This window comes from Sprattus sprattus (assembly GCF_963457725.1).
Source record: "Sprattus sprattus genome assembly, chromosome: 8".
Classification (NCBI taxonomy): Eukaryota; Metazoa; Chordata; class Actinopteri; order Clupeiformes; family Clupeidae; genus Sprattus; species Sprattus sprattus.
The window spans coordinates 9,723,227-9,735,815 of NC_137927.1; the positions used below are offsets into that span (position 1 = coordinate 9,723,227).

The 12,589-nt window shown below is 41.6% G+C and overlaps 1 protein-coding gene across 1 annotated transcript in view; it reads left to right on the forward strand.

The window, feature by feature from the left end:
* Positions 1-12,236, forward strand: part of c1qtnf4 (C1q and TNF related 4) — a gene marked incomplete at its 3' end in the record, with an annotated part of 15,339 nt that extends 3,103 nt beyond the window's left edge. The window contains exon 2 of the mRNA XM_080843466.1: positions 11,080-12,236. Coding sequence (XP_080699592.1) covers positions 11,080-12,236 — 1,157 coding nt within the window. The remainder of the gene's footprint in view (positions 1-11,079) is intronic.
* Between the last annotated feature and the right edge of the window lie 353 nt (positions 12,237-12,589).

Below are 12,589 nucleotides of genomic sequence, written 5' to 3' on the forward strand. Positions count from 1 at the left end.
GGCAGCGGAGGTAGTCACAGAGGCAAAATGACATCTCTGTGAAAGGGAGAGCACATGGAACACGGGTAGGATGCTGCCTAAGCAGCTAACCAAAACAAAATGGAAAAGAAGACACAAATTAGACATAATAAGCAGTAACACTAACACTGCTATACATAAAAATCACCAGTCATTGTTTTTTAAACTAATAGGTAAGCTAGTTTATTTACGGTGCATATGTTGTTACATGGCAACTCAGAATTCAGGACGTTCACATGGTATTTCCCAGCTTTGACTTGAATGCATTTTAGCTTTAAAGTTTAAACATTTCAAAATGTTTTAACCTTTGATATTATGAAGGTCTCTTTTAGGCTGTTTGGTTCATCGCCATGTTGATAACAATTTCAAATTGATTATATGATGCACCTCACTGAATCTGGGGATATTTTTCTGAGTTTCTGAGTTGGAGCTATGTTATAAGTGGCATCCTGGTACAGTTTTCTGAGTTAGAAATTCCAAGTGGTCGTGAATGCGTATTTATAAGTAAAGATTGATGCTTCTGGTTCGGCATTACGGCTTGCAATGTGAAAGTACACACTGTCGTTTTTGGCTCAGTATAAACAAGCGATGGTGGCACAATGAGTGTTCTTCTTAACGTGATTATTGCGGGATCTCTGTATAAAAAGGACTAGAGATAGAGAGTTTCATAATAAACACCATCTCTCCTCCTCATCCCACCCATAACTGTAATGAGGTAGAAGCTAACCTAAATCTGTCAGAAACAGAGGTCTTATTCTCACCTTCCCTACCACCATCTTTCTGTGCCTTTTTAAGTCTGAATCAGAGGCATACTCAACAGCCAGAATGGATAGATCTTTATTTGGCTTGCATTTCAGGGCGGTCCAGATTGCCATATTTGCACACAGTTTGTTTGTGACGGTTTGCCAGTGTGATTTGGGACTCCTGGGATGCTGACAGAGATACTGTGTGTGTGTGTGTGTGTGTGTGTGTGTGTGTGTGTGTGTGTGTGTGTGTGTGTGTGTGTGTGTGTGTGTGTGTGTGTGTGTGTGTGTGTGTGTGTGTGTGTGTGTGTGTGTGTGTGTGCTTGTGATTTTGTGTGTGTGTGTGATTTTGTGTGTGCGTGTGTGGTTTTGGTTGTGTACATGTGATTTACTAAAGATGCAGTGGAGCAGTAGGTTTACATTATTCAGTCTTTCTGAAGGATGAACGTTTGCATATGATGAGCAGAGGGAGGCCTCATCACTAATAGAGCCGTCCTGAAGGGGGTACTCTCATCTGACAATGGAGGCGGGTCTAAAATGAATTCACATCCGATTAAATGATTATGTAAATTTTATATTTAAAGTGCAGTCTCTTTTTTCCAACCATCGTGCACAAAAGAAACATTGGCCGATTGAGCCATGCCTCGCCAAGAAATGTTAAAACAATTATTTTGTCATTTTAGCTGAGACATTATTTCTTTTCAGCACCCATAGATTCCTGAAAGGGATTTAGTGGGGTGAGTCGAGCTAGAGCAATCTCTAAGTCTGTGTGGGAGGGAGGAATGGGGGACTAGCCAGCTTACGTTCCTCAGACTTCTGCTGCAGTATCATTTTTTCTTCATCGGTGTAATTAAACCTGGTTTCTTTAGTCAAAGCCTGCAGGTCCCTATTCACTTTCATGCTCTCTTGGTGCTACTCTTAACTATAATGAAGGACAGAGGGGAATGTTTTTTGAATGCTGCAAAAAACAGAGTCTGTTCTCAGCCGTGTGTCTCGTGCTCTCCTGAGCGTCCTCCGTTTGGCTGTGTGCTTTGGCTCTCGTGTGTCCTATTTAGAGGGTGAAAGGAACCCCGTGGTCATCAGCTATTGATATCTGTGCCCGCCAGTGAGCAGGGGCATCTGCAGCTGCGAGGACAGATGAAAAAGCCCTCTATCATTTTTTTCAGACGGAGGAGATTGTGTTTCAGAGCATGGTGGCAGGAGGAATAATGCCTCTCTGTCTGTTGTTTATGCTTGATGAGTGATGCACTCTGTCCTCGGCAGCGGCCTGCCAAAATGGCCAGACAGACACAACAGTCACTGGGATTTCATGATCACTTTCTTCCCTCTTCAAGGCAACCAACTTCAAGAGACATCTAAGAGGAAGAAAGAGAGAGTAAAACAAATGTAAAAATAAGCCTCTCAAAACCTGGAGTGTGTAGCTGCTGTCGTGACAGAACATTGTACTGATAACAGCCCCTCTTGCATAATGGACCCATCTGTTTTGAATATTAATGTCACATCAATTTACACTGTTTAAATTAGGAAGTCAGAAATCAAACAAAATTATTCCTTTTTATCTGCTTGTTTGGAAAGCATTTTGAAACCAATGTGTATTAACTGTGCTATGTAAATAAACTTGCCTTGCCTTACACAACCTTTTCTCTTAGGTCCAACATTTAAATTCCGCAGTCCCAAACCTCATCATCAGAGCTCTCTGCAGAACCATTTTAGAGCAAATATTTTTTGAAGTGATGGTAAATAAATGGAAATAGATGGAAAAATAAATAAGTGAAAATGTTGTTCCCAAAAACTGCTGCTGGCTGGGATGTGTTTGTTATCACCCTGAGCAGGCGCACAGACAGAGTGACGGCCCCCACACACCCCCTGCCTCAATCCTTCAAACGGCTCCCAAATTCAGTTGGCTAAGCGAACTGGTAAACTCAATTGCACTTTAAAGCTTAAATATTGCCAACAGTAAATAAGCAGAACTATGTGGCCAAGGGTTTTAACAAGTATTTATTAGTGTCAGTATTTGTTTAGACAGTTCTGATGAAGCCTAGCACTTGAGGCATGCACTCTTGTATTATAGCCTATTCAGATTGAAGTAAGAAAAGAACATAAATAAATAAAACTTTTGTTTTAAAGTGGCATATGATTGGCATTATATCACCTTGATGGAGAGAGATGAAAATAAATATGATCACACTTAAAGTCGTAAGTAAGTTGGAGAATATTTGTAGAATCCTTTACCTAATCTTTTCTCAGTACTGACCGAAGTATAAGTAAGTAAGCCTACAGAAATGCAAAATGTCTTACTGAAAACTAACATAGGTCCATGAAATCAGCTCTTTTTCAAGGTAATACACGCCCACAAATCCCCCTGACACAGTGACAAATTTAAACAACTCCAACCCCCTTTCAGTGCAATTCTGCCACATTTTAGCCTTTTAAATCTGACTGTGACGTGAAGCGTTAGCCCTCAGCAGTTATTTTGGTGGAGTGAGTAGTGAACATGTTGAATGAGTCACAGTAAAGGATATTTGTCAGCAGTGACTGGCACCAGGCTCAGCGTGTCAGTGCAATTTCACATCCAGCGCATGGATTGGCCTCATTCATTGACTGATTATGGACAATCACAGCTTCTGTAACAGCATCTGTCTCATAAAACGTAACCTACTACTATCTCAGTATTGTAAATCTGATTTATATATTGGCAGTTAAAGTCTGTAAGGATGTGTTTTCTTCCTACTATCTGTTGATTTTCTTGAAGGGAAAACATAGCCGTTCACAGACTCGGTCTCAAAACTGATATAACTGTGCTACTTAGTCATCCCATTCCTGAAAGAGCTTTAAGACAGCCTGGCTAGGAGGTCGATAATTAGAGGATATATGTAGGAAGTATCTTCTGGATTGAGTTAAGTTTCAGTTCAGTCCATGCTGATGGTTGCTGGTTGTTGGAAGAGAGTTCTTGTGTGACAAAAGGGTGTCGTCTTATTGATGTGACACACACGTGAATGATCAAGGTCAAGTTTTATGTTGCATTCTCTCTCATCTATTTCTCTGTAACTGGTTCTAGTTGCTCTCAATTTAACGCTTTCATATTTTGGCTCTGTCAAGGTTAACGAAGTCTCAATTTTGAAACCAAGGCGAGAGATTTCGCCTGATTACAGATTAACACCTTTATGTAACTAAATAGAAATTTCTCCACACATATTTATTCATCAAATCATAACATAATCTATGTAAATATAGGCACTCTGAGATTCGTTTGAATGAAAAGTGCGTTAAAAATAAAATTAATTATTATTATTATTATTATTATTATATTGCACAAGTTGTATATTTATATGACAGGCATTTCAATATTACAACAACAAATCTTTAGCAACGGAATCACATTATTGAGTCAACATGATGTTTCTCCTCTTAGATCATATAAATATTTCTCACTTTATTGTCTTGCCATATGTGTTGCTATTCCAACGAGTATAACTTCATCAACCTAATCAGCCTCGCAAAACACCACTGCAGGTTTCAGGTTGGGTGTCTGTATTGTCCAACACCCAGATCTATTCCAACAGGGCCAGCGAGAGCCACAGACCTACCGCACCCCGTTCCAATTTGCTTTTCACCACGTCTCCATAAAAACTAATTAATTCCAGTGTTTTATCTTTGTGATTAAAATAGCAGTCCTTAAAAGCTGGGTAAGCCAGACAGTATGTTAAGGTTTTGTAGTGATTTCCATTTCAAAGGGCCATCACACAACCCTATTCTGCTGTGGGCCACAGTCTGTGCACCAGGTGATTAACATGATAAGAATGCTGGACGCTCATTCCCTTGTGTTTTTCGGGGGCCAAGGAAACCAACCTATGACTGTGGCTGTTTGTTCAATTATTCGTGGTCTTTTTTCCATTTAGTGTCTGATTCAAGATATCATTCACACGTTCTCATTCTAGGAATGAAGGAAGCTCAGCCAAATTTGAAACTGAGTTGAGGGTTTTGTGAAGACTGTCATTTAGCTGATCAGAGTCAGAATGATTCCCTTTATACAGGCTGCTTGAATCTGTCATCTTCTTGTAGCATGTGCTCCACTGAGACAGTATAGTCTCTCCAGCCATTAAACACTTTTGCCATACAGATGATACAAGAGGAGTTTGCATTCAGTGTGCCTCTCTCTTCATCATTGTATGGCCACCAGGGATATTATCAGGATAGCCTTTCCGAAGTATCCTTCTTTACCGTGGATTTTTTTTTAGAAAACATTAGGATCCACCACATCTGTGCGACCAGATCTCTGCATGGCAACAATAACTGTGCTATTTTAAGCCTGGTTTGACACAAGCGTAGCCGTCTCACATCTGCTCAAAGGGGGTAAAAGCATTTTTTTAACAAAAAATATCTGCAATCTCTCCTCCCCTGAGGTCTCATTAAGTAACACAACAGAGATTTATTTATTTAATTTGTGCATTTTGGCCGCTGAAGCAGTGTCCTTGTTTTCACTCCGCTGCTTTGCCTAGGACCATCCTGCAGTGCAGGTTCCTCTTCGGAGCTTAGCAGCTGCTGTTGTCAGAGGGATGATTTAGTGACACAGGTTGACTAATGAACTGTTTCACACACATTATAATACATTAGATTACCATCATAATAGCATGATCCTTATCTCGCCAGTAATCTCGTTTTTTGTGCTGTTTCATCACAACTACTCCCTGCCTTTTGGGTCTCATTACCCATTAATGCTGTATCACATTTGGTGACTGTATCACAGATGTCAAAGGGCTGACACCTTCTCCTGAAGTGGCAAACAAGACACCATATGAGTGATCCTTAGAAATATATCCTTTGCCATATGACCCATTTGCAATTACATGCAGTTAAGAATCGAGCAGTGGTGATGACAGTCATGTTGCTTGTTGTGATTAGTGTACAGACTGTGAGTTTCTTAGAGACTTGGTGTGTCTATTTGTTTAATTTGGGGGAATAGGTACTAGCTTTAAAAAAAAAAAAAAAAAAAAAAAAAAACGATAAATGCATATTTTGGATAAAAGCACCCAAGACCATTGAGGTAAAGCCATTTACAAACAGCCAATCTCACACTATTTGCTTCAGCTTAAAAGATGGCATTTGTGAAGGCTAAAAATATAAAAAGACACCCACATCACAGATGTGACACAATGCCTGATGACAAGAACAGGATAGGGGAAGGATTGCGATCATTCTGATGAATGTAATCTGTGTCGGGCACGGATCATCCAAGAATTACACACTACTGAGCACAACCTGCTTCGCATCTGGTTAGAAACCAAATTGTGTTGGCTGACATTACCGAAGCGCAAGCCACTGGCACAAAACCAAGCCCCAAATATAATCCCAAAAGTGCTTGACATTCGTTTCAAAAGCCCGATAAAGCATAAAAAGGAATTTGTGCGCTATGAAGAGGAAGCAGGAACATTAGACTGTGTGTAGAGTGCAGTTTGATATTACTACCTTTGAAGATTTTATCCTGCAACACTTAGGGTATTAAAAGGGCTTTAAAGAGAGAGAGAGAGCACGTAAAACAATGTTATTGGAAATGATCACAGGCAGACCCATTCCTGTCAAGGGCTGACCAAATAATGACAGGAAGTAGTGGAGTTGACTTAGGCTGAAGAAGACTGCTGAATTTGCAGACAGCACTTTCCAAAGCATTTGTGTATAACCTTTCCATGGATTTATAAGCCACAAAAAAGAGTAAGTCTTAATACTTAGCATGCATGCAACTAAAACATGCATTTTTAAAATATCTCCCAATTCAACATCATCAGACTTCATGCAATTAAAGCAATTATTGTCGTATTGCTTTGAGAGGTGACATTACTCTGCTTTGAACCACCCCCACCCCAGAATTAATTACTGTTGGGTATTTTATATTTTTAATTACCACCACTGCTTAGTTAAGTAATTTCACATTACCCTGATTTAAAGTGTTAAATGATCTGCATATTCATAACCATCTTATACATCTAAAAGAGCACACTACATCCCTAACACTCTTTGTAGGATGGTAGGTATAAACAAATTGACAATGCTCTGTCTTCTCCAGCTCCTTTATTAGCAAAGTCAAGTGTGTGCTTCCCCGTAGTAATTAGCTCCTAATTAATGCAGCCTCACTTCTATGTGATCGCTCCACAAAGCAGATACAAGCATTTCAACCTGCAGAGTTCTCTGTGGGGACCATTTGGAGTCAATCACCAGCTCTTCCTCCAGCTTTGACACTGTGGAGAAGACTAACATTGGGTGTTCAGAGAGCCTGCTACTGTCGTGTTTGTTCACTTGAGAAACCAGAACAAGTCGGTTTATGAAATATATGTAAATTGCTGAAAGGGGCAGGGGCAGGGGAATCAGAATGCAAATCAGTCTTGTTTAGTCAGTTGGGACACATTCAGAGAGCCTCCCATAATGATTTAAAATAAATACATACATTACAAGTCAAAACAGAACTGGACGTAACGCAAAGCGTTACAAAATATGACCGCCGAACTGTTCAGTAGGTTTTGGCACAGAATGAGTCATGGTTGTCAGTGTGTTTGTGTGTTTTTATGTGTTTTGTGTGTGTAAATTGGTTTGTGTTTCATTTTTATGTATTAAAGGAATTATTTGTGATAGATTTTGATGATTTGGTTATGTAATGTTTTGTGTACTACTTTTTTGTGGATTGTTTTGGTATATTTTTCTTTTGCAATGTAGTTTGTTAAAACAGGTCACATAAAGAGGTGTGGAAACAAAGTGAAGTTTCCAACCACCAACAGGTGGCGCTATAGGTGATATCAGTCAGGCATATGTACGCGTTCGGGCCGGATCCAGCGTCCACCCTAAGACATTTTCTCTGGATCAAACAATGTACGCAAGAGTTATAAGAGACTTTGGGCCTCATTTATAAAACGTTGCGTAGAAACCATCCTACATTTTGTCTAAGACATTTCCTGAAATGAGCGTAAGTGAGATCCACAGAAAACATACGTACACACAAAAAACACGTGTACGGCAATCCTTCGGTTATAAATCACAAATGGTCGTGAAATTGTGCGCAACTGAATCTCCGCCCTCAAAACGCCCCTATTTAATCTAATCAGCATATTTTTAATGCACAAACAGAGCGCATCCTCAATGCACAAACTCTCTGTGACAGTGGCAAGCAAGAAAGAAACATGTAAACAGAAGAATTAAAGTGAAGCTGACATCGCCGTTCCGCTGATGGAACAGCAGATGCGGGCCGAAACATCGTTAGAAAGCCTGTCTGGTGGCGTAATGGCAAAAGCAAAGTATTTGACATGTAGTAGACACGTCTCCAAAGCACCAGCACCTGCGGCACGAGCAGCAGAAGCCGCATCTGCGCTGTATTGAAGTGGGCTTTCTAGGCTTTCTGAGTGTGCAAAATCTGGATGAGAATACATTGGGAACCCTGTTTTACGCAGGAAATCCTCTTTCACATTTTGCTGGGCACTGTATGGAAATCTAATAAATTGCGGGCATATGGGATAGTATACTGCGAAGAACATCGGGCAAAATTCTGCTTAATTATGACGGGGATTGCTCGACTGGTCTCCAATTTCTCATCGGAACGTTCCTGTAGCCAGGAATCCAAGTACGGACAATACCTGAACGTGTATGGCCTGGTTGACTCTGGTGCGCCTCTCTAGACGAGAGGCCATTTGGGCACAACGCTCACGGCAAGCGGTACCTGCTTATCAGACATACATCATCCTGTGTCAAAAAGTCTGCGCGATCACAAAAAAAACCCTCTCTCACCTTATTGCGCAGTTGGCAATATGCTCTAACAACGCCAATGCAGCCATATCTCCTACTGAAAACTAAGCCACTATTAGTCTTCTTATAGGCTATAAGTTTGAGCGAAATGTTTTACACTTGTGAAATTAAAACGGAATACCTCTAAGATGTGAATCTCATTCATGTGTAAATTATTCTAATAGTTTATTTGATTTTATTGAGCGAAACATTAATTTGGCCTTTCACCATTAGCCCAAATGAAACTGCGTGTCGGCTGTCTGCGCTCGAAGAATCCTGAATTCCTGCAGTACTCCAGTATTGCCGCAAGGAAATGTACTTACACAAACTGAAACCAGACGTAGAGATACGTAGTTTTCTACGTCTAAGACGTTTTTTATAAATCTATACTTAGACGTGGATTTGATCGCACGCACAGTCTAAAGTCAGTTCTGTGCGTAAGTACGTTTTATAAATGAGGCCCTTTGTGTTTTGTGGCAAGCACTAGCAAGTTGGCAAAGTTTGAGGGTCTGCCACGCCCACACCTTCTGACTAATGAGAAAATCCAATATAACTTTTAGTCGCCCATGGCTGAAGAGTAGCCGAACCACATTTCAAGGCGTTACCATTCAATCTGTTGGAGGAGTTTGATCAGATGCGAGGTGTGCAAACGCCATCAAAATGCATCTTCCACTCAAAAAGGCCGACTTCCTGTGGACCTGCCACCATGGCGTCAAGAGACTTTTTGGTGAGTCCAAGCATGATGAAGCCTGTACCGAATTCCGTCAAGCTTCGCCAAAATAACCCCAATGCGCAGGGGTTTTTGCAATGTTCTAGGGGGCGCTACAGAGCCATTTTGCTCCATCCATGGACAAAAACTCTACCGAAGATGGACGGTTACAGTTTTGATGTCCCTGGAAAATTTGGTAATTTTTCGAGCACTTTGACATATATGCGATTAAAACACCTAATTTTTGCTTTTTAATTTTTAACTAGGTGGCGCTATACATGTAATGACTGGTTATGGTATGGGTTGACATGGCCCCTTGACACAAACATACAAGAACAATTTGGCCCTCCAAGGCCCTACGGTTCTTGGGATATAAGAAGAAAACTGTGTCGCGCCACCTTGGTGTATAATCATATAAATCAATTTATTGCATGCCCCCCAGTGAACGGAATTCCACAAAACTTAACGTGCAGTCAGAAGGTGTCATAATGATCCCAAACGACTAAACCTATATGACCTATATGGCTCTCGCGCGGCGGTCATAATAAACTGCATGAAGTAGAATGCCAATACGAATGCAGAAAGCATACGTATAAATAAACTGAATACGTTTAAATTGATTAGCTTTTCTGACGCAATTTCAAACAATTTGTCATATTTTCCAGTACTCTTCCATCCCTTCTGTCATTACAATGAGTGCCCAGATAAGTCCACTCTGGAGCAGGTCTAGCCCTTATCTGGCACGAGTTAGAGCCAGGTCTTAGTGGAGAGAATGTTGATATCTGGGTAGAATGTTGCCAGCTGGTTCTGGAATAAGACAGACAAGCCTGATGAAATACCACTTCACTGTACTGCATGCACTTCACGGCATGCCTCCATGCGTTACAGGTTTCCAGCTATGATTAATATTTTATGCACTCTAATTTTTTCCCCACTGACATATTGCTTTGATCAGAACTGGATTATTCCATTAAACATGCATTCACTTTCACCAGACATGATTTGTTTGCTGTCATTAAAAATCTGATAGAAGATGCGCACTGTAATAATGTCATTGATTGCTTCCAGAATAAATTATTATATTTTTGGATAACTCTGCTTTAGCAGACTTTTATGAGTAAATGCATTTATTTATTTCTCATTACCATGTCAATATGAATATCTTAATTTAAACTTGACGTGTGTAATTTAAGTCTGGAGGCAGAAACAAAGAGTTGAAATAAATATAAACAAACACTGTGAATCAGTCACACAACACTGGTGCAATGTACACAAAGAGGTATAGGCCACAGGTAAATTCGTCATGTTGACACTGACTGCTTTGAGGAATTGTATAGTGTAACATTTTAGTAGAAAAATGACATTACACTTATGTTTGTGAATTGTTTCACATTTTCACTTCATCATTACAATATCGGAAAATTACACAAGAGTTACATAGAAATTCAGATCTGTTAAATGCAATGTTTTGTGTCATACATCTCCAGCACTGAGCAGTCAATGAGAACAAATCAAATTGTCACTCAGCAGCGACTCAGTTGGATAACTGCTACCTAAATGATTTATTAATAGTGAGAGAATTTCAATATTCTGTTTGATGTTTTCCCATGACAATAGGTGGGCAGTGACCTTTATGACCTATGCTTTCATCTAGAATGTGAAAAAGGTTTATTTACGTTCGATCCTCACGATAGTGTCTGAATATAACATTCTACTGCAAGTCAACCTTGAGATTTAATACAACCTACTTGCATTAAAAAGCATTGAATGCTGCAAAATTGTAGACCACTGAGAATTCAAGGTTAACTAATGTTACTCAACTCTTATTGTCTTTGATCCCCACAGAAACGAAGATGAAGCACACCTGGCCACTCCTGATTTGTCTGTTGAGTCATGTGACCCTGGCATGGGGGTTTGCCCGTCTGGCAGAGGACGTGGAGCAGCGGTCGGCCTTCTCCGTGGCACGCACTGACAGCATGGAGGGTGGCCCCAAGATGGTGATCACCTTCGACAAGGTCTACGTCAACATCGGCGGTGACTTCGACCCCAAAGCGGGAATGTTCCGCTGCCGGATACCCGGGGCATACTACTTCTCGTTTACTGTGGGGAAGTTCCCCCGCCGGGACCTGTCGGTCATGCTGATGAAGAACCGTAACGAGGTGCAGGCCATCGTCTACGATGAGAACGCCGGAGAGGAGAGGAAGGTGCAGAGTCAGAGTGCCATGCTGCAGCTCGACTTCGGTGACACCGTCTGGCTCCGTCTCCATGGTGACCCGCGCTACGCCATCTACAGCAACACAGGCCACTACACCACCTTCAATGGCTACCTGATCTACCCGGACACATACAGCTTCCAAGAACCGGTTGTCAAGGAGACGTCAAACCGCAACATGAACGAGGCGGTAGATCATGAGGAGCACGTCCAGCAAGACAGGGACAACCAAGACGCCAGAGAGGACACAATGAAAGCACAGGAGGAGCAGGAGCAGGTGGAGGAAGAGGAAGAAGAACAGCAACAGACAGAAGAAGAAGAGGAGGACCCCAGGTCAGCCTTCTCCGTGGGCCGCACCCAGAGCATCGTGGGGGTCGACCGAGGTCACGCAGAGCACCATCCTATCACCTTCGACACGGATTTCGTCAACATTGGCAACGACTTCAACATGTCCATCGGCACCTTCTACTGCCGCCTGACGGGGGCTTACTACTTCTCTTTCAACGCCGGCAAGCTCCCCCACAAGACCCTTTCAATCAAGCTCATGAAGAACCACCTGGAAGTGCAGGCCATGATCTACGACGACAGCGACCAGGAGAAGGCTCTACAGAGCCAGAGCCTGATGCTCCAGCTGCAGCGAGGCGACACCGTTTGGCTCTACAGTCACCAGCGGGAGGGATTCGGGGCCTACAGCAACCACGCAAAGTACATCACCTTCACTGGCTTCCTGGTGTACCCTGAAGCCCCCAAGCAGAAGGCACAGCAGCAGCAGCAGAGCACAAAGCCCTAACTCATAGGGTTTGGGGATGGGTCCCAGGAACATTGGGGAAGTGCTTGCTTGGATAAATGTTGGTCTGATATGTTTGTTAATGAGTCATAGTCCAACTAAACTCTTTCCCTGTGTATGCTGTTGTGGCTTTTTTAAATTGATTTTTTTTCAGGAACCTTTCAAGATGTGACATCCATCATGCCTGTACGCCATCTAAGGGTATCTCTGGAAAGAGTCTGTTTATTAATTCTGTTGAGTCTAATCATTAAGTCATTGTCTTGAGTGGTCGAAAAGCCACCATATGGCTTTGCAAATGATGTGATTAAGCTCCAAAATTTTGAATTGACAACAAGGAACTCACATAAATAGATGAA